Source organism: Schistocerca americana, chromosome 8, assembly GCF_021461395.2.
Source record: "Schistocerca americana isolate TAMUIC-IGC-003095 chromosome 8, iqSchAmer2.1, whole genome shotgun sequence".
Taxonomy (NCBI): Eukaryota; Metazoa; Arthropoda; class Insecta; order Orthoptera; family Acrididae; genus Schistocerca; species Schistocerca americana.
This window is the reverse complement of record NC_060126.1, coordinates 200,029,546-200,053,353: the sequence shown is the minus strand read 5'-3', so window position 1 is coordinate 200,053,353 and position 23,808 is coordinate 200,029,546. Positions and strand designations below refer to the sequence as shown.

Sequence of the window (23,808 nt, the reverse complement as noted above, 5' to 3'; positions counted from 1 at the left end):
CTGGTAAGAACTAATACTCTAACAAAGAATTTTACTTTAGCCCATTACTGCAATATAATACTGCAGCAATAAAATCTAAACGAGGGGGGAAAAAATTTAAGTTGCAAAGGAAATGTGCCATTTACAACAACAAAACATAGCGCACACACAATTGCCTGCCAACAGCAAAGTGTGTCAAAGGCTTTCAGATGAAGAGTGCAATACAACAAACTGCTTCCAAACAGCAGTTAACATTAGATTCTTTTGAGAAGTTGACAGCAGTCTTATGCGTATGCACAGTTGCAGTTGAGTCGCGTATGAGCAGTACCTTCTTATGCTTCTGGCTACTATAAGTGTGGCTGTTAGCTGTATCCAAGGTAACTAGACACGAGCTGTATCAGCAGTAGAAACAAGCAGCCAGATGATACCTGGAAACATTTCTCTGGTACACCCAAGCTGCCAGATTCGTGCATACGCAGAGCATTCGGAGTTGTAGTGGCATGAGGGGTAGTCTCCATGTGAACCGTGTTTATGTTTAGTGATTTTACTGTTTCATCTTGGTTTACAGCTCTCTAGAACAAAACGGATTTCTGTGTCCGGGAGCTATGTAGCAAATTAAAATATTACATAATTGTGGAAGGCTAAAATATATAATTAGTTTCAGTTTTCTGATTTTATTTTATTACCTGGTTTTTGGAAGTCGGGTATTAATTCCCTTGAGGAACAATGAATTTATTTTTGTTGATTTGCAAAAAAAAAAATGTCTTTGATTAACCTTTTCCACAGAGGCTGTCAATTTATTTGAAACACTATTGGATAGTGTCAACTTTTGCGGAATTTCAAGTGCACATTGTTATCTTTTGCGACATTTGGCATTATGCCATAGAACTAAACATGAGATAATACAGTACTGGTACTTCAAGAAAATTTGCATTCTGAAAACCACAGCTTGGGACCTACTTCTTTGTGAATCTGGACGTATGAATATGCTCTATAAGTCGAATTACGGATTTTAATATGATTTACGAAATTCAGATTTCTAACAGGTCGCCGAAAAATATTGCAATTGGTCGTTTGAAAAGCATTACTTTCAAAGTATGTTTAATTTTACACAATATTAGTTATGTTCATGTGCGAATGTGCTTTGAATTTCTTAAATCACAGAGTGTTTCATTTTCATTTAAAGCCTAACACTTTGAGGGCCAGCCACTTGGAAGAATTTCAAGCCCAGAAGACCAGACACTTACGTCATTACTTAAAATTTTACTGACTCATTTGCGAAAGCAAAGAGAGCTTCACTGCAAGTTGAAACGCAGCCGAAACCTCTCAGACAAACAGAAGCTAAACGATGTCAAAGTTAGTGTAAGGAGGGCTATGCGTGAAGCGTTCAGTGAATTCGAAAGTAAAATTCTATGTACTGACTTGACAGAAAATTCTAGGAAGTTCTGGTCTTACGTTAAGTCAGTAAGTGGATTGAAACAGCATATCCAGACACTCTGGGATGATGATGGCATTGAAACAGAGGGTGACACGCATAAAGCTGAAATACCAAACACCTTTTTCCAAAGCTGTTTCACAGAGAAAGACCGCACTGCAGTTCCTTCTCTAAATCCTCGCATGAACGAAAAAATGGCTGACATCGAAATAAGTGTCCAAGGAATAGAAAAGCAACTGAATCACTCAACAGAGGAAAGTCCACTGGACCTTACGGGATACCAGTTCGATTCTACACGCAAGAACTTGCCCCCCTTCTAAGAGCCGTGTACCGCAAATCTCTAGAGGAATGGAAGATTTCAAATGATTGGAAAAGAGCACAAGTAGTCCCAGTTTTCAGGAAGGGTCGTCGAGCAGATGCGCAGAACTATAGGCCTATATCTCTGACATCGATCTGTTGTAGAATTTTAGAACATGTTTTTTGCTCGCGTATCATATCATTTCTGGAAACCCAGAATCTACTCTGTAGGAATCAACATGGATTCGAAACAGCGATCTTGTGAGTCCCAACTCGCTTTATTTGTTCATGAGACCCAGAAAGTCTTAGGTACAGGCTCCCAGGTAGATGCCATTTTCCTTGACTTCCAGAAGGCGTTCGATACAGTTCCGCACTTTCGCCTGATAAACAAAGTAAGAGCCTATGGAATATCAGACCAGCTGTGTGGCTGGATTGAAGAGTTTTTAGTAAACAGAACACAGCATGTTGTTCTCAATGGAGAGATGTCTACAGACATTAAAGTAACCTCTGGTGTGCCACAGGGGAGTGTTATGGGACCATTGCTTTTCATAATATATATAAATGACCTAGTAGATAGTGTCAGAAGTTCCATGCAGTTTTTTGTAGATGATGCTGTAGTATACAGAGAAGTTGCAGCATTAGAAAATTGCAGCGAAATGCAGGAAGATCTGCAGCGAATAGGCACTTGGTGCAGGGAGTGGCAACTGACCCTTAACATAGACAAATGTAATGTATTACGAATACATAGAAAGAAGGATCCTTTATTGTATGATTATATGATAGTGGAACAAACACTGGTAGCAGTTACTTCTGTAAAATATCTGGGAGTATGCGTACGGAACGATTTGAAGTGGAATGATCATATAAAATTAATTGTTGGTAAGGCGGGTGCCAGGTTCAGATTCATTGGGAGAGTCCTTAGAAAATGTAGTCCATCAACAAAGGAGGTGGCTTACAAAACACTCGTTCGACCTATACTTGAGCATTGCTTATCAGTGTGGGATACGTACCAGGTCAGGTTGACAGAGGAGATACAGAAGATCCAAAGGAGAGTGGTGCGTTTCGTCACAGGGTTATTTTGTAAGCGTGATAGCGTTACTGAGATGTTTAGCAAACTCAAGTGGCAGACTCTGCAAGAGAGGTGCCCTGCATCGCGGTGTAGCTTGCTGTCCAGGTTTCGAGAGGGTGCATTTTTGGATGAGGTATCGAATATATTGCTTCCCCCTACTTATACCTCCCGAGGAGATCACGAATGTAAAATTAGAGAGATTCGAGCATGCACGGAGGCTTTCTGGCAGTCGTTCTTCCCACGAACCATACACGACTGGAACAGGAAAGGGAGGTAATGACAGTGGCACGTAAGTTGCCCCCCGCTACACACCGTTGGGTGGCTTCCGGAGTATAAATGTAGATGTAGATGTATGCTAACTCTAAGTGTAACACCTGCAAAAAAGACAAATATTATATGTGAAACATCAGCTTTTCTTGTAGCTGCTCTATGTACATTAATTTAAATCAATAACTTTTCCTATCTGTGTTCGCATAGTGACATTGCTACAGGCTAATTACATCACATGTCCTATGCTCTGAATCACTACTTTTATATGCAACACATCTTCTGAAAGACGAAAACCAAGTTTTGGAATCTGTTTTTCACTGTTTCGTTTGCGTGTTAAGGTCTGAAGCAGATTTGCTAACCCAGTTAACTATGGCACCTGGAAAACAGCAGGTGTAGTTTATGATTTAGCCAGCACAATTGCTATTTCTCTTCAGTTAGACAAGGTTGTAAACAGCTTCAGTCTAATATTTCTGCTTATCCTTCACTGTACAAAAAGCCACTCCATCAATATTGGCCGAAATTTTTAAAAACAAGACAAAACCTGACAGTCCGAGCACGTTTCAATACCAGCTGCTTTTACATGGCAGCGAAAATAGATTGTGGAACTGGAAAACAGGCAAACAGAAGCGGATTTCCAGAATCAATTTTGAAGTGATTACCTGACCACCCAGAAGCAGTATTGGGAGGTCGATTTACAAAATCAGGTGTGGTTATCACATATGGTTGGTCGGTAATAACGCACACTAAGAATCGTATATACATTTATTAAACACCAAGACATAAAGAACAAAATAGCAGAACACAAGTTGCATGCCGAGAGAAGGCATAGAACAAAAGCAGTTCAAAGAAATAAGACTCAAAGATAGGGTGCTCTGTGCCAGAGATGCTACAGAGCCCCCCCATCCCCCTGGTAGTGCGCAGCACGACGGATGGAACTTCATCACTCGAATTCATGATCTTCGTGCCAGCGCAGCGGTTGTAGGCGGCGGCCATCGCGAGAAGTGTGCGCTTCAGAAACTACGCTCCAAGAGTCAAGGCAGGTTGGGAGCATCCGGTGGCAGGGCAGCAGCATCAGGAGGCAGGTCGGTGAGTGACCACACCAGTTTCATGTTGTTATCAGACACAGTCTGTGGTCACCCATGTAGGTGGATTACAAACGTGTTCGTACCCCGATGTAACACGCGTGAGGGCCTGAATAAGGTGCCTGCAAGGTTGTTTCCATAGTGTCATTGCGCAACATCACAAATTCACACGAACCAAGGTCCTTACGGACGAACACAGGTGGAGTGGAGTGAGGGCGTGGAAGGGGGTGCGGAGGCATGCAATGTGCACACGAACCCATTCAACCAGAGCAGGAAGATCCACGGTTTTGGCTGACGGTGAGTCCTCCACGAATTTTGCGGAAAGGGGGATGGGTTCACCGTATAGAATCTCGGCGAGCGATACGTGCTAGTCTTGTAGACCGAGCAAATGCCTAGCAGGACCTAATGGAGTACCTCGGACAATAAGCCAACGTGGCACATTAGCGCGGCCTTGGGAGTGCGGTGCCACTGTTCGACTAGGCCGTTCACCTGCAGGTGGTAAGCTGTGGTGTGGAATGTGACAACATCAAAGAGTTCGCACAGTCGTGCAAAGAGGATGGACTCGAACTGTCATTCCTGATCAGTCATGAGAGACAGGGGACAGCCGAAATGAGCAACCCATGCCGAGACGAAAGAACGAGTGATGGTCTCAGCCGTGACTGCCTCGACCCAGTGGGTCGCGATTGATGATCGATTAGATGTATCTGTAATCCTTGGTAGGGGGCCAACAACATTGATGTGAATGTGCCAAAGACACCCCTTTGTAATGTAAAATTTGCCCAACAGAGGTTAAGTGTGCCTGCCGACCTTGCTATGCAAGTACGGGTTCAAATGTGGCAGTTGTGCTTCACGCCGGGCCAGACAAAGCACTCAGTAACCAGCTGCATCGTTGCTCGCATTCCAGGTTGGGCCAGGCCGTGCAAAGCAGTAAAGACTTCGTGACGAAGGGCGATAAGAACCAGGGGGCGGGGAGTGCCAGTAGAGGTGTCGCAAAGGACAGTGATTGTTGATCCGTGTAGGATATGGATTTGTACAGAAAGCAATGACTCATTGTCTGATATTATTCACTGTATATCATCGTCTTCGGCCTGAAGTCAGGCGAGCTCTTCCAGATGCAGTGGTGCGGCTAGCATGCAGATGCGGAAAAGATAGTCTCCCACAACAGTCTCTGCACCACGGATATAGCATGCGTCAGAAAAGTGCTGATGGACGTAGTCCATATGGCGGAAATGCCTTGGCGGAAGGTCCTTAGGCAGGTTACGAATAGCATCCACGAGTGGCTTGTGATCTGTGTAGATCGTGAAAGGTCGCCCCTAGAGGTCACTACGGAAATGTTTAATTGCCTTACACACAGTGAGGAGCTCACGATCGAAAACCGACCACTTACACTGGGTCTTAGTTTCTTGGAAAAGAAGTGGAGTGGTTGCATTTAACTCGCAGTGTGCTGTTGTAAAACAGCATCCACAGCTGAGTCAGTCGCATTAGTCGTGATAGAAACTTGGGCCTCTGGGTCAGGGTGGGCAAGTGTAACGGATTTGGCAAGGGCAGTTTTAAGGTTACCAAAGGTGTCGAGTGTGGGTTTGGTCCAGTCCAGCTTCTGTTTCCCTGTGGTGTTTTTGCTGGAGAGGTTGTCAGTGAGGACCATTTGGACGGAGGCAGCTTGAGGAATATGGCGGCAGTAAAAGTTTGCCATACCCAGAAAACGACAGAGCAGAGCATAATCCTCAAGAAGAGGAAGATCAAGTATGGTTTCGACACAAGAACTCATCGGTCGGAGGCCATCGGCAGAGACATTATGGCCTAGGAAGGTAACTGATGTGGAACAGAGTTGAGATTTATTATGATTCACCACTATGCCATTGGCAGCAAGGGCTGAACAGACTGCATCGAGATGAACGTTATGCTCCTCAGCAGAGGAGGAAAAGATCAGTATATCATCTAAGTAAGTGTAAGCAAATGGTAGAGGTCGCAAAATGGAATCAATGAACTGCTGCCAAGTCTGCGCAGCATTTTTCAATCCGTAAGGCATGTAACAGTATTCAAATAGGCCGAAGGGTGTGATGATGGCAATCTTCGGAATATGCGGTGGATGCATAGGAATTTGATGGTACGCCTTGGAACAATCTAAAACAGAGAAAAACTTAGAACCATGTAGTAATTGCTTGAAATCCTCGATATGAGGAATTGAGTAGTTATTGATAATGGTGCGAGCATTAATGGACCTGTAGTCCCTGCACATGCGTAAGGTGCTGTCCTTTTTAGGAACAAGGTGAATAGGTGAAGACCAGTTGCTATTGGAAGGATGAAGCATGCCTGAAGCCAACAAATCCTGAACGATTTCCTTGGCGTGCAAAAGTTTGGAAGCATTAAGGCGTCTGGCCCTGTAACGTACAGGTGGGCCATCTGTGGTGCAAATCTTATGACAACTGCCATTACTCGCAAAGGGAAGTTGTCAAGAGGGGTCAGGAAGGGATCCGCAGGCAAGTTGGTTCACTGACCTAGCTGAACCGGGGCGGCGTAGGCAGTGCGTGAGTGGGGGGGTTCGACTATAGGCATATAAGAATTTGCTACCCTGTGCGTAGAAATGTTCGAATCAAAGTTCTGGAACTTCATCTGCACGTCGAAGCAACCCGAAGGTACCTGAGTAGATGAGGGGTAAACCACAACGTCTGGATGATCATCCACAATGTTGTTAGGCGGCGTGCACTGTCCATGTTGTGGCCATTGTTGTGCTGCCACACTAGATGGTGGCCATGTTGAGCCTGTTAAGGTTAGATGGCCGCTGGCGTAGCTGGGGGTAAATAATTGTTCACTGTGAACCAAACGTGCATTAGGTACACTTGACCACTCATGGTCACAAGCACTATTAATAGGGTGCGTGGCACTAGCACAGAAAGACACTGATAGATCCATTGTGGTGAGAACAATGTGGGCTGGCACCCGAAGTTCGTTAATGACGAAAACAAGGACAAAATAACTTGCGATCACACGACAAAGATGTTGGGGTCACCACTGTGGTTGTCACGTATGGTTAGTCGGTAATAACACACACGAAGTCTCGTATATACGTTTATTAAACACTGAGACAGAAAGAACAAACATGGCAGAACACAAGTTGCATGCCGAGAGAAGACATAGAACAAAAGTAGTTCAAAGAAATAAGAGTCAAAGATAGGGCGCTGTGTGCCAGAGATGGCACACAGGTTTTGGGAGCCCCATGTCAATGTGATGAATATCTGCTATTGTTGGCTGACAAGATCACGTGGCGTGAGGTATAATTGGCTCACAAAAGCACATGGCGATCTCAATTTCAATGCTTCAGAAACTACCCTTCTGTGTTTGGTTGAAATCAACTATATACATTCGTAATACGGAAATATGCAGCTTACATGTTGCTGCAAATCGAATATCTTTCCAAAATGCATTTTTTTCTGAGTTTGTTTCCTAAACTGGCGGGAAGTTCTACACTGATGTATGAAACCTTAACCATTCAATGGATTGATAAGTTTTACGATCCCGAGGGAAAGTATACTATCACTTAACACAGAGAAAGCATATTTTCACGTGGAAGGAAGTTTATTTTTTAACCGGGAAAAAGCCGTGAATTTTTTTCCTTGTCCACGTATACACCCTGTATTACTTTTTTCAATATTCTCTTCAGTAAATAACTAATTATGGTTTTCAACAAAGAAAATAATCAGTTATTGATAAGATAATATAAGCGGATGGACAAAAAAATCTACTCACCAAGCAGCGGCAAGTGAACACACACACAAAAGGATTTAACTTTTTCAAGCTTTCGGAGCTTATATAAATAATATAGTAGCAAGTTGATTTGTATTTTGAAATTAATATTGTTGGCCTTATAACTATGTAGGCCTTTTACAGAAAAATGAAATAAAATAAAATGAAGAGTACACTATGTATAGCTTCAGTATTTTGTCCACATGTCATTGACATCAAGAACAGTGTGGATCCTTCAAGGCATAGAATTGACAAGTCTGTTGAAAAAGTCCTCATCCATGGCAGTTCTCTCCCATGAAGAATGGACTAAATCCCATAGGGCTTTCACAGTTCCTGGAGGTGGGTTTGGCCAATTGCCCCATATATTATTCTTGAACTGAGCACATGAATGCTGTATAGGATTGGCCACAGAAGACAGATAATGTTCTCCCTCCTTTGAAACCAGCTCCAAATCATAATGCTAGTGTCTGATGGATGATTATCATGTTGATAAGTGAGACATTCTTCAGTGTACCAAAATCGAGCTCCAGGCATGATTATATTTTCAAGGAAATGTTCATAGTGTGCTGAATTGAACTTGACTTGGATACGTTCTAATGTTCTTGCACCCATGTAAGACATCCGGACCCAACATTTCACACTTATTCGTCCGCTTCTAGTGCATGTGGGCACAAAGTGCGCATCATATTGTCACCCATCTCCACAGTAAACAAGAACAGGACCCCTACTCATGATCTCAGTCATGCAGTCATCAGACAAAATGACTTTCCTCCAATCAACATCTTCCCAGGAGCTATAATCCATCTCCTTGCTGTGGAAATATCAACACCATAATGACATACTGCATCAGATGCACTAACACAGTTTTTAAAGAGAAATAATTCGCTCGTAAATTCACATCAGCCATTTTGATGCAGGTGTATGATGTATGCCAATCAGCTGGTACGCTTCTCTTAGCTGAAACCTGTAGTGACACCAGGCAGTGGTCGAAGTAATTAAAAATAAATACATCCATTTTCAATATTTTTGCTATGACCATTTGTCTGTTTGTTTAAAGATTAGACTTCAATAAAATGGAATCTTACAAAAGAACGTGGAACCTAGAAATGCCTACAGCTGAACAATTTGAAACAAATTAAGGTTCAAAGTATTATCTGCACAGGTCTAAATAAAAAAATCCACACTTGACTCTAGCTAGATTTGATGCTCATGCTTTACATTTATAAACTGTCAGCCGACCCACTCAGCCTTTGAAACAGATGTGAAATGCTCGTCATTGTGGTAATTCTACCAGCATGAAATCCATATATTTCAACCATTTCTATGTGCTCTAATAATGATTTTCGAAAGAAATGATGCGATGAGTTAAATTGCAATGAATCTTGATGTGTACTGTATCCTAACTATTATATTGTTTGTGTTTCATGATGCAAACACAAGGCTGAAGCTGCAGAGATAACCAGAGTTATGAACACTGGCATTTCTGAACTTGAGCATCTGCTATTTTCTGTTCTTGGACACTAAATTATTTGGGCCGGGCAATCTTTTTGCCTCTCTTTGTACTCAGATATTCCTAGCATTTGCACTGGCTGTAAACTGACCATGTATTCACCAGTTACAGTTTCACAAGTAAAACTGTATTGCTCTGCCATCAGTTGATGACAGGCAACACCACTTTTTGAGATAAGTACAGGGATGTTGTGCTGATGCATTGCTAAGATGTTTGTTGGGAAGTGTGCAAGTCAGAAAAAAATCGGGAACAGCAAACTGTTCTCGTGCAAGGAGAAAAATTTATAACGTGTTATGTGAAGATATTTAGAAGACTACTAAATGGGAAATGTAATCATGGTATGTTATGAAGCACAATGTAGCACTGTGATTGATTATTATGTAATGGATAAAGCAGTGCTGGTTCAAATTATACCAAATTATTTGATTATTTTTCAAAGTTTGTTGAAGCACAATAAGTGTTCTCACATCAAGATAATATGCCTACTCACGCATTGTAAGGATAAACGTGCAGAAGCTTGCTTTTGAATCAGTCTCCCACCCACTGTATTTCCCAGATTTGTCACCATGGAACTATTTTCTGATTCTTAATCACAAAATGTGGAATAAAATCTTCACAGGTTTCTTGCTGCATAAGATTGCAGTGTTATAGTGATATTTCAGAAGTCTACTCTTTCTTTCCATCTTTTGGCAAATTTCCAGCATTGTTTATGAATCTGTTGAAACGACAAAGAAAGATGTACTTATAAATTTCAGACTCTCTCTCTCAACAGAACAGCTGAAAACTCACAGGAACCGACTGCAGCGTAGAACTTTGTTTTGTAGATTTATTCAGAGTGTACCACACTGAAAGTTCATTTTTATTGATGATGTGGTTTTTAAACATAATAAATGTCTATTGTTAACAATTCTTGGAAATTTAATTAATTTTGAACAAGTAATTCCTGCACTAGAACAATTTAAATAAAACACTGCATTCCTGTGCTAACCAGCTGTGTAAGCTACTATCACTTAGCTAGATCCAGGTAACACATTGCAGCCAGCTCATATCCCTTTATTTGTCGATATAGGTTGTGTTTATTTGCCATTAAATTTCCCATGATGGTGTAATTTTGTTGAGGCTTCTTAGAAAGTCTACCAGATGTAATAGGTAACCTTTTTCTACGTAGATGTTCTTTATTAACATTATAAAATGCTTCTATAAAGTCAATAAAGGTAACAACTGAATAGTGAGATCCTCTATTCCATTCTCCTTCTTTTTTTAATTATTTGCTTTAACACAAATGCTGCATCTGCCAAACCTGATTTGTTTTTCACTTAACAGACACCTCAGTCTGTATACTTTTCACAGTATTATACAAAATCTTATTCTAAAATTTGTCTAGAGTGTTCAGCAGGTTGGTCCTTAATAGTTTTCAGAATTGTTCCTATCTTTATGTTTGAATAATGAGATTACATACACTATGTGATCAAAAGTATCTGGACACCTGGCTGAAAATGACTTACAAGTTCGTGACGCCCTCCATCAGTAATTCTGGAATTCAATGTGGTGTTGGCTCACCCTTAGCCTTGATGACAGCTTCCACTCTTGCAGGCATATATTCAACCAGGTGCTGAAAGGTTTCTTGGAGAATGGTAGCCCATTCTTCATGCAGAGCTACACTGAGGAGAAGTATCGATGTTGGTCGATGAGGCCTGTCACGAAGTTGGTGTTCCAAAACATCCCAAAGGTGTTCTATAGGATTCAGGTCAGGACTCTGTGCAGGCCAGTCAGTCCATTACAGTGATCAGAGATGTTATTGTCATGTAACTACTCTGCCACAGGCCGTGCGTTATGAACAGGTGCTTGATCGTGTTGAAAGATGCAATCGCCATCCCACAATTGCTCTTCAACAGTGGGAAGCAAGAAGGTGCTTAACACTTTCACTGCGACACCGGTGCAGGCGCGCAACTCTCCAGTGCGGCCCAGCAACGTGCGGTTGCGGGCTGGTAATGCTAGAGTGCGGGCCGGTAACACTGAAACGGCAGGCACCGCTTGGAGACGACGCTCCTAAGCACACCTGAGCTACAGGCTGACATCAAGACCTTGTAAGATCTGTAGGATCATGTTCTATACTGACTTAATGGTGACATCTTAGGTGCATTACTTTAAATAAGCTTCGACTGTATTGTGGTCAGGTTTTGAAGTCTGTTTGCTGCTCACAGATGTCATTCTAATGTTCGTGATTCGTTGATAATGTAACAAAAAATACAGTTCAAACAAGTAACAAATCCACTGCATTCAGGAAAAATTTGGATTCCAAAATGCAAATTCTTAAGAAGAAGAAAAAGTAAACAGGAAACTGGATTCATTTGAAATTATATTTACTTCAAATGTGCATTTTTAAGATTGACTCTGATAGAGGTCGTCAATTTAGTAGCATGTTTGCTCCTGGTATGAGAGAATTAGCCGTCTACATTTATCATAGATGCCCAGGGGACGCCTGGATGTGTAGATATTAGTAAGCGAAACACACTCTACATGGAGGCTTCTCTCATGTCTCCCACCACTTCAATTGCGGTGCTATTAAAACAAATTTAACACAACAAATTCTTTCGCAAAAAGCTGAAGTGAACGCTTTACAACGCAATAAGAAATAAGTCGACTTAACACAAAAGAAAACCTCATTTTCTGAGTAATCGTGAAAAAAAGTTCTAACCTTTTATGTCATAAAAAGAAACCATGCAATGTCAAAAGAAATAAAAGAAGTTGTCTTTGATAATCAGAATTTCCCCGATATTATCGCGTTTTTGCTACTTATCGGAAATTATACAGCAGTTCAAGCAGTATCCATGTTTGTCTGGTAAGATTGTACACTTGTATGGTGTATCAGTGTGCTTGCCTTGTTCCGCGCTCTTCTTACACCACTTTTCATAACTTGCTTCTACCCTGCAGTAGCTTCCCGCTTTTGCACAACATGTATTTGTTTGTTTTTTATGTTTCTTGCTCACATTTCGTGGAACGTCCATTGGTGGAAGGAAGCCCTTTATAATGTTCATTCTGTAATCGTACGACGTCATTTTATTTCCTGAGTATTTGCTGTACAGGTATTGAGAATTGAAAACTAGCATGTCAATGACATGAAAGAATAGTTTTTTCAACCATCTGATCTTGGTTATCAGTCCCAGACATACACACATTGTACCTAATTGTAGACAAAGGTTTTGTGACTATTTGCTGGTGCGCTTTCGTCACTTGCTCCATAACATCTAGATGTTCTGTGGAAATGTAGGAAACCTCTCATCGATCCTTCCATTTTCCAATCAAAACTCCATTAGAATACCACGCAATTGTCTCTCCTCTCCCAAGTTTTGCCGATACAACGCCTTCGGTGGTATATTTCCTGTTTAATTTCAGAGTTCTTGTGGAAAGTGTTTTTAGGTTCAACATAGTTGTAGCTAAATGAAAACTGTTATAATAATTGTTCAAAGAAATGTGATGACCAACATGCAGCTCTTCTGCCATCAAATGCAAAACGACCTTTTGAGTGTGACCTTTTCCCCCCATATCTCCACTACTTCCCGTGTACACAGCGCACTTATTTATGAAACCGTCTGGATTGTTGAGCATGTGCATCTTAATGCCATATTTATTAGGTACATTTGCTTTTTAGGTATTGTCTAAATGACAATCTTCTCCTCCAAAGAATCATTGATTTATCTATTGATAAATCCTTTCCCAGGTAATACACTTAAGACATTCTCGTGTTAAAATAATCCGATGTAGATCGTATCTTATATCAACGATCGTCTGGTTCCGGGTTTTCTGGAAGTGGATTTTTTGCAAAATGCAGAGAGTGTAATAAGATCAAATAGCGGTCTCTGCTGACACTCATCACTATTCCTTTATTCTCAAACAGCGGTTCTTTCTTCCAGTAGTCTTGTAATTGCGGATATTTAATGTTACCCATATGTAACGAAACTCCCAGGAAAACTAGTAATTTGCCTATACTTAGAGGTTTCCATTTACAGATCCTAGATCTCTCTTTTGTATTTTTGCTCAGCAATATGTTGACTGCGTTATCGTTCGTTTTGTCAACTACAAGTTGCAATAATTCCTCTGTTAGCAATAATCTGAAGAAATCCATAGGAGAATTACCAGCAGGATGAATTTGCAAAACTTCTTCCTTTGTAAATGGGTGATACTGCATATTATGTGGTTCTTTATGCCAGGACTCACCTAAATTATCTTCATGTGACAGGTCAGACTCTTTTTCATTGTCAATTTCCACACAATCGTCATGATCCATATCGTCAGATTCAGAACTGTCATGAAACAGATGTGAAAGCGGTGCTGCGCTTCCATGCTATCATCACTCTGCAATTCTTCTGCAGCCTCTAAACGACAATCTCCGTGGTATACCTCGTCCTCACTACACAGAAAATAACTGTCGCCTAGTACACTAAGTAACTGTTCTTCTGTCAGTTCAACACTTTTCCTGCTCCTTTTCACATTCGAAGGTCCAGATATCTGTTCATTAGCCACCATTACGAACAATATACGTTCAATAACTGACCACACAAAACAAAAGTTTACACACCTTGATGCTAGCTTAGGTGCAGCAACTAGACTGAGTAATCCGACAGTGAGCGCGGACGCTTATAAGCATCAGCCACACTGGCTCGTGGCTTGTTGTGACACTTATAAGCTTCAGCCACAGCGAAAGTGTTAAAACAGCAATGTAGGCCTGTGCTGTGATAGTGCCACGCAAAACAACAAGGGGTGCAAGCCCCCTCCACGAAAAACACGACCACACCATAACACCACCGGCTCTGAATTTTACTGTTGGCACTACACACAGTGGCAGGTGACGTTCACCAGACATTCACCACACCCACACCCTGCCATCGAATCGCCACATAGTTTACCATGATTCGTCACTCCCCACATAGTTTACCATGATTCGTCACTCCCCACAATGTTTTTCCACTGTTAAATCGTCCAATGTTTATGCTCCTTACACCAAGTGAGGCATCATTTGGCATTTACCAGCATGATGTGTGGCTTATGAACAGCCGCTCGACCATAAAATCCAAGTTTTCTCACCTCCTGTCTGTCATAGTACCTGCAGTGGATCCTGATGCAGTTTGGAATTCCTGTGTGGTGGTCTGGATAGATGACTGCCTATTACACATTACGACTCTCTTCAACTGTCGGCAGTCTCTGTCAGTCATCAGACGAAGTTGGCCTGTACACTTTTGTGCTGTACATGTCCCTTCACATTTCCACTTCACTATCACATCGGAAACAAAGGACCTAGGGAAGTTCAGGAGTGTGGAAATCCCGTGTACGGATATATGACACAAGTGACACTCAATCACCTGACCATGTTCGAACTCTATGAGTTCTGCAGAGCACCTCATTCTGCTCTCTCACAATGTCTAATGACTACTGAGGTCGCTGATATGCAGTTCCTGGCAGTGGGTGGCAGTGCAATGCACCTAATATGAAAAGCGTATGGTTTTGGGGGTGTTCGGATGCTTTTGATCACTTAATGTATGTATGTCACCACGCTTTTGATACCACCAGTTTTTCCAACACATGTAGAGCTGTAAAAACCTGAAAGATAAGGGAAAACTGATGTACTTAAAAATTAATTATTTATGCATGGCTTTTTTAAAACAAGTTTTCATGGTGTTTTATCAGTTATTCTCTATCCACATCATCCAGCGTGTTCATGTAGTTTTGTATTGTTATAATGGAAAACATGAACACAGATGAGTGGAATTTTATCAGCTTTAAAGTTTGAAAGAGACACTGTGGCTGGCCAGTACTTACCTTTAGTGTTTGAAATTTTAGTACTGCCAATAGACACTTTTAAAATTGAAATCACTAAGATGGTATATTGGTAAGCACACTGCCAGCTTCAGTCCAGAGACAATATAATGACAGGCTGAGAAACAAAAGTGGGACAGAGGAGGAGAAATGGGAATTGAAATGAATAGTCCATTTAAAAACTTAAGTGAAGATGGTGGAGGAGGAGGGAGGGGGGGGGGGGGGGAGGGGCAAAAGGAGTGGTGGAAAGGAATAGTGTACATAAAAAAGTAAATAAAGATCTGTATAAAATGCCATGAAGTGAAGTGAACATGCATAAATTGGTAAACAGTATGCAAAGTTTCAAACGTTGCTTCATCTTTTATGTTGTGGGATTTACTAGTGGAGGAGCTGGAGTAAGCTATTGGTCCTGAATGGAGTGGGATTTACATCAGGAACAATTGAAGGGATTAAATCACCAAGAAAGTCACTCGGTAGAAGGAAGAACTGCAGTAACAGATGGATTATAAGAGCAGAATAACTATGGATAATGGTCTGGTCTGGGAATGTCATATGGTTTAAAAGGGATGTCAGAGGTCAACGTAGGACTACAGTGAGTGATGTGGGGATGATATGAGGAGGAGAGGATCTCATTTCAGGTTCTAACTTAAGAAAGTCATAGCCTTGGTGGAGTAAAATATCGAGGTGTCCAAGCTCTGGTTGGTACCAGATGACAAGGGGATGCTTCTGAGTCTTTTGTGAGTGGGAGCTGCATTAGCCAGAGTATGAGAGGGTGATAATGCCCAGCAGATTTCGTTTGCAGAGGAAAGAGAGGGAGGAAAGCATAGGTGAAGTTATTGATGTATGTGTTGAGGAATTCATTGGTGGAGCAGGTATGTTGGCTGTGAATGCCCAGACCGTAGGGAAGAGAGTATTTAATGTGGAAGGGATGGGAACAGTCAAAATCCAGGTATTGTTTCTTATTGGAAGGTTTTATGTGGACCGAGGTATGGATGTGAGCTTTAATGAGATGGCGCTCAATATTTGGGTTTTGAAGAGGAACATGTGAATTTGAGTTGAGATAAGGAATTAATTTGTTGCAGTAAGTGAAGCAGCTCATTTTCATCACGAGTCCATTCCACAAAGATATCATTGATAAATCTGTACTAAGTCAAAGAGGACTAGCTTCTGGGTCAGTTCTTCTTCCAAGTGGTGCATGGAAAGGTTAGCGTAGGACAGGACAATTCCAATTCCAATAGTGGCTGCTCTGATTTGTTTTTCATGAACTGCCAGCCACTAAATGCAGAATATGGGTTTCGGAAAAGTGATCTAATTATGCCAATACTTGTGTAGGTGTACCTTGGATACAAAATACTAACAAAATTGTAAGAGAAATTTCAACACCCATGACTACTTTTTTGTCTTTTGAAGGGTGTTTCTTTAGCTCACTACTTCACATGCCATAAAGAAAAAGAAATTTGTCTTTTCATGCTGCAAGATGCTTAGAGTATGCTTAATCCCTTATATTTGTTTCATAAATGAAAACAGTTGTAAATTTTCTTGTTAAATCATAATAAATAAATAGATAATTCATTTTCACTTTACAGATCAAAGGCTCTTTCACAAGCAAACGAGGACAGGAAAACTTCAACCCCTACAGCCAAGGAAACGTGTGTTCAAACTGCCTATACGTTCTCTGTGGCCCTGTGCCACCTAGCTTAATTGGTAAGTCCTTTATCATGAATTATGATTCCATTAGCTCCAGCAGCATTAATTGAAATGCCCTGATGGCATACATATTAATATTTGGCTGCTACTAATGGCCATTAGAATGTTCTGAGATAGAAGTGACAAATATTGAAGAAAGAAAGGATGGGGGGCACACTTTGAAGGCTGAGAGTAATTTTGATCTTCACACATCATGTGTTTGCAGTACAGCAGTAGACAATCTCATGAAGTCCACTATTACATGATGTGATTATTCAAGATTAGCTGTACACAAAGGTTAATTGCAGACAGCGGCAGGGTCAGGCATTTCTGGGTGAAAAGTAATATGGATATGGCTACACAATTGTTCCTGTGCTGTTTAATAATAGGTATGATGAGTTGACTAATGCTGAGAAGATTTCTGATTCATCATGAGTTGCCTAATGTGTTGGGACTTCGATCTTCGTACACAGTCATAACTGTCACAGAGAAGGGACTTGTTCATATTTAGGAGCTCCCGTTCTAGGCAGGTGATGGAGCAATTAGCAAAGAAATAAGATGGCAGTTTAGTTTGCATACAGTATATTTGCCAGGATGAAGAAAATAAACTTCATGAAGGCTCCACCGTGATTCATTAACAACATTGGAAAGTTACTCTGAAAGCAGAGAGCAGCAAGGCAAATTCAAAGCAGACTTCCATTCTGAATAAATAAATAAAATAATCTACAAATTCAAAACACAAGCCAAGACAGCTGTGAAAGATGCATTCAGTAAAACTTTGAACAAGATATTACCAACAGATTGGTCAGAACTTTTGAAGTTTAAGTCCTGCTTAAAATTGGTCAGTGGAGGAAAATCAGTTGCCCAGATTCTAACTGAACGTGATGGTACCAAAATGAAACATGATAAATGGAGACAGAATAATTCAATTATCCCTTCCAAAATTAAATCACCAAGAAAGTCACTTGGTAGAAGGAAGAACTGTAGTAACAAATGGGTTATAAGAGCAGAATAACTAGCTGTTTTTTAGAATGAGTCAGCTGTCAGGTGCTTGAACAACAGAGCATTCTGTGATTTTGAGAAAAGGCATAGACTATCCTGACTACTTTAAGTAGGATCTCACATCAGACATCCAGAACCGTAGACCTACAGATTAGCCTCACTAGTGTTAATTTATTGTAGAGTTATGGGACCCCTTTTCTTCTATGGCAACAATTTTTAGCTGAGAATCTCCTCAGTGGAAATAAACATGAATTCTGCAGCTGATGATAAAGTGATACTCAACATGCCCTATTTGATTTCAATACACAGATGATTTTGGAAGTGGAGTTGAGGTGGCTGGCATGTTTCTTTGCTCCCTTAAAACTATTAGTACAGTTCTGTCCGTTAATGGGAGGACATGACCATAAATGTGCCGTGTTCCTCAGGAAAGTGTTGTGAGGTTGTGGTTGCAGTCAGATTCTTTCCTTTGGCACTAGGGAGAGAGAGAGAGAGAGAGAGAGAGAGAGAGAGAGAGAGAGAGAGAGAGAGCTAACATGATCCTTTTTGGAATTACACTACTGGCCATTAAAATTGCATCACCAAGAAGAAATGCAGATGATAAACGGGTATTCATTGGACAAATATATTATACTAGAACTGACATGTGATTACATTTTCATGCAATTTGGATGCACAGATCCTGAGAAATCAGTACCGAGAAAAAACCACCTCTGGCTGTAATAACGTCCTTGATACGCCTGGGCATTGAGTCAAACAGAACTTGGGTGGTGTGTACAGGTACAGCTGCCCATGCAGCTTCAACATGATACCACAGTTCATCAAGAGTAGTGACTGGCGTTTTGTGACGAGCCAGTTGCTCGGCTAGCATTGACCAGACATTTTCAGTTGGTGAGAGATGTGGAGAATGTTCTGGCCAGAGCAGCAGTCGAACATTTTCTGTATCCAGAAAGGCCTGTACAGGACCTGCAACATGCAGTCATGCATTATCCTACTGAAATGTAGGGTTTTGCAGGGATCGAATGAAGGGTAGAGCCACGGGTTGTAACATATCTGAAATGTAACGTCCACTGTTCAAAGTGCCGTCAATGCGAACAAGAGTTGGCTGAGGCATGTAAACAATAGCACCCCGTACTAACATGCCAGGTGATACACCAGTATGGTGATGACAAATACACACTCCCAATGTGCGTTCACCGCGATGTCGCCAAACACGGGTGCGACCATCCTGATGCTGTAAGCAGAACCTGGATTCATCCGAAAAAATGACGTTTTGCCATTTGTGCGCCCAGGTTTGTCATTGACTACACCATCGCAGGCGCTCCTGTCTGTGATGCAGCATCGAGGGTAACCACAGGCATGGTCTCTAAGCTGGTAGTCCATGCTGCTTCAAACGTCGTCGAACTGTTCATGCAGATGGTTGTTGTCTTGCAAATGTCCCCATCTGTTGACTCAGGGATCAAGACGTAGCTGCACGACCCGTTACAGCCATACGGATAAGATGCCTGTCATCTCGACTGCTAGTGATACGAGGCCGTTGGGATCCAGCACGGCGTTCCGTATTACCCTCCTGAACCCACCGATTCCATATTCTGCTTACTGTCATTGGATCTCAACCAACGCGAGCAGCAATGTCGCAATATGATAAACGGCAATCGCGATAGGCTACAATCCGACCTTTATCGAAGTTCGAAACGTGATGGTACGCATTTCTCCTCCTTACACGAGGCATCACAACAATGTTTCACCAGGCAATGCCGATCAACTGCTGTTAGTGTATGAGAAATCTGTTGGAAACTTTCCTCATGTCAGCGCGTTGTAGGTGTCGCCACCGGTGCCAACCTTTTGTGAATGCTCTGAAAAACTAATCATTTGCATATCACAGCATCTTCTTCCTGTCGGTTAAATTTTGTGTCTCTAGCATGTCATCTTCGTGGTGTAGCAATTTGAATGGCCAGTAGAGTATTTTAATGCTGGAAAAAAAGGGAGGAAGTTTTAGCTGCTCCTATCATTTAGTAACCCGAAATGTTGGTGTACCAATTCAAGATCACATCCACAGATTGCACGAATTTGGAGAAATTGATCTAAACAAGCAAAATGACAGCAAATTAAATCAGATTTGTCATTTTATTACCTCAGTCATGGAGGACTGACATGTGGTGTTATCCCCCTCATCTTATCCCAATGCTAACAGAACTGTCAAGTTTTAAGGATGACACCCTTGTTTCTTTTATAGGGGCAGGGGAGGTGGGCCCTCTTCCTGAGCTTGGTAGGCACAGAATAGAAGCCAGGTTCCCGTGTAGATATACTTGGTAAGGATCCTCACACCACTTTTTCTTAATGGAAGCTGCCAAACAATCCCTCAGTACAATGGGTTTTTTGGGTGTGTTCTGGTTGCCCGTGGAGGACAGAACTTTCTAAATGAACCATCCACCATCTTAGTATTCCCTTAAATAATTGACCGTGGAATATTCAGAAGCTGGAATATAGGTGCCCAGTCTATGATACAAGCGCGTGAGTTGATTACAAGCATGATTGCAGGTAGAGTGCAGCCCTTTTATGCACTGTGGCACTGGAAGGGGAAAGGTGATGGCCCTCTCATACCAACAGCCTTTTATTCACAGGAAAATCTTCAGTACTCATTTTGACACCGGTCTGTATGGATTTGGGGTCATCCTGGATAGACTGGAACAAAGTAAAACCAGCCCCCCCCCCCCCCAAAAAAAAAAAAAAAAAAAAAAAAAAAAAATTCAGGGAATTAACCTGTGAGCTCTAACACCAGAGACTAGTGCTCCACCCGCCAGACCACCATGCCTCATTAGTTCACCAGTTCATCAACATAATAAGATGGCTAGTTGAATTATAATCCTTTCAATTGGCATGAAATTTACATATACATTTACGTGAATTCTTAACCAAGCAGTTAATCAAAATTTTAACGCAAGTGATCTGTTCCCAAAGCCATACATTACTCATTTGTTGGAATTGTTATTTGCCATTCACACTTTGTTCTTCACACTTATCAAAGAAATGATGCTTCACAGCTTGATGGACCATTGCTGCTCATTGTTTGTAAATCTTTCTGGCTGTATGCAGATGACAGTTGTATACAGAGGGTGAATGCTGTTAGAAATTGTTACGAAATGTCTGGAGCCTTGCAGAGCATCAGCACTTGATGTAAGTCAGGGGCATACAGACTCGTTAGTACCGCAGCATGCATACCACTCACTGTCAATATGTAAGGGCCACCGGAGGGGTGGGTTGGGGAGTGGCGGGGAGTAAGAAAGAAAAATTGTATCCCAAAATATTTACTTTACTGAAATTTTATACTGTTCCTATATTATTATTGACTGATAATCATGAAGTAAACGCTTATGGGTCCACAGAAATACATACAATTTTGTACCTTTGTTGCAGAAAACGTACTGACACAAAGTGTGTACTGTGGAATACGCAAATCACTGATGACTAATCAATGTCATTCTCAGCAGACCCACGTGCAGCACCTGTTATCACAACTACATTGTTCATAAATGATGTGCTGAGAGACAAGTTATTATTCTGAATTGGGATCCCTATGGCCGAATGCCTGGCATAGCACAACAGAACTACATTTTACATGGGCTGACCTGACCTTTCCGGGAGGGAATGAAAGATAAGTAAAAAATGTACAAGAACTAATAGGGGTGGGCTGCCATCAGATCGATGATGGGCCATAAGTGACCTCCAGGCCGTGGTCTGTGCAACCCTAATGTAAAGACTAACTGACCATAAATGTAGTGTAAAGTGCATACGTAGACCAGAAGACCCATTATTGTTTGACTGCAAGGAGGCAAACAGTCCTACTTCCAAGTATAAAGGAGCCAGAAAAATCTTAGGAAAAGATATACACTCATAAAAACATCATTTACAAAACTTTCAAAGCACTCTGAGTCGATCTTGTCATCTAAATGAAATTTAACCTCCCAGGAAGAGCTCTGACAGAAATGGTGACACTTTCAAATAATTTGTCACAAAATTCAATGATTTCTGGCACAATCACTGCAAGCTGTGGTCCTAACCAAATACGAACGCTTTAGATTTACTTGTGCAGACACTGCATACACCATGAACAGGCATTACCTTCTTTTTTCCTTAGTTCTGTATGTGGAAGGAATGGCAGGTAAATGTGACAGATGCCGATCGTCTGGCTGAAGTAGACGAAGTGTTGTCCACGGTTGGTGCTGTGCAATATCTTGACTAAGTTCTTCACCTTGTTGCAGCACAGCCACTTCCTGCTGTGGAGGTGTATGTATGGGAAGACGTTCTACAGCAGCAAGGTGAGCGCCAAGTCGAGAATGTTTACTCAAAAAAAATTACACTCCTGGAAATTGAAATAAGAACACCGTGAATTCATTGTCCCAGGAAGGGGAAACTTTATTGACACATTCCTGGGGTCAGATACATCACATGATCACACTGACAGAACCACAGGCACATAGACACAGGCAACAGAGCATGCACAATGTCGGCACTAGTACAGTGTATATCCACCTTTCGCAGCAATGCAGGCTGCTATTCTCCCATGGAGACGATCGTAGAGATGCTGGATGTAGTCCTGTGGAACGGCTTGCCATGCCATTTCCACCTGGCACCTCAGTTGGACCAGCGTTCGTGCTGGACGTGCAGACCGCGTGAGACGACGCTTCATCCAGTCCCAAACATGCTCAATGGGGGACAGATCCGGAGATCTTGCTGGCCAGGGTAGTTGACTTACACCTTCTAGAGCACGTTGGGTGGCACGGGATACATGCGGACGTGCATTGTCCTGTTGGAACAGCAAGTTCCCTTGCCGGTCTAGGAATGGTAGAACGATGAGTTCGATGACGGTTTGGATGTACCGTGCACTATTCAGTGTCCCCTCGACGATCACCAGTGGTGTACGGCCAGTGTAGGAGATCGCTCCCCACACCATGATGCCGGGTGTTGGCCCTGTGTGCCTTGGTTGTATGCAGTCCTGATTGTGGCGCTCACCTGCACGGCGCCAAACACGCATACGACCATCATTAGCACCAAGGCAGAAGCGACTCTCATCGCTGAAGATGACACGTCTCCATTCGTCCTTCCATTCACGCCTGTCGCGACACCACTGGAGGCGGGCTGCACGATGTTGGGGCGTGAGCGGAAGACGGCCTAACGGTGTGCGGGACCGTAGCCCAGCTTCATGGAGACGGTTGCGAATGGTCCTCGCCGATACCCCAGGAGCAACAGTGTCCCTAATTTGCTGGGAAGTGGCGGTGCGGTCCCCTACGGCACTGCGTAGGATCCTACGGTCTTGGCGTGCATCCGTGCGTCGCTGCGGTCCGGTCCCAGGTCGACGGGCACGTGCACCTTCCGCCGACCACTGGCGACAACATCGATGTACTGTGGAGACCTCACGCCCCACGTGTTGAGCAATTCGGCGGTACGTCCACCCGGCCTCCCGCATGCCCACTATACGCCCTCGCTCAAAGTCCGTCAACTGCACATACGGTTCACGTCCACGCTGTCGCGGCATGCTACCAGTGTTAAAGACTGCGATGGAGCTCCGTATGCCACGGCAAACTGGCTGACACTGACGGCGGCGGTGCACAAATGCTGCGCAGCTAGCGCCATTCGACGGCCAACACCGCGGTTCCTGGTGTGTCCGCTGTGCCGTGCGTGTGATCATTGCTTGTACAGCCCTCTCGCAGTGTCCGGAGCAAGTATGGTGGGTCTGACACACCGGTGTAAATGTGTTCTTTTTTCCATTTCCAGGAGTGTATTTATTATTTGTTGCCTCTCAAACAGAATGTTGACGGCAGTGGGCAGACGGCAGTGGCTGTTGGTGGGCAATACCCTTGCTGGTGCAAGTTGTCACCTCCTCGGCACAGTGTGGCTAGGTGGCAGGACTGGTGTGCCACAT

At 42.5% G+C, this 23,808-nt stretch overlaps 1 protein-coding gene across 2 annotated transcripts in view; it reads left to right on the top strand.

Annotated features, from left to right (window-relative positions):
• Positions 1 to 23,808, top strand: part of LOC124625818 (palmitoyltransferase app-like) — a 152,112-nt gene that overhangs the window by 70,755 nt on the left and 57,549 nt on the right. For both annotated transcript variants that reach the window (XM_047149280.1, XM_047149279.1), the window contains exon 6: positions 16,787 to 16,904. In XM_047149280.1, coding sequence (XP_047005236.1) covers positions 16,787 to 16,904 — 118 coding nt within the window. The remainder of the gene's footprint in view (positions 1 to 16,786; positions 16,905 to 23,808) is intronic.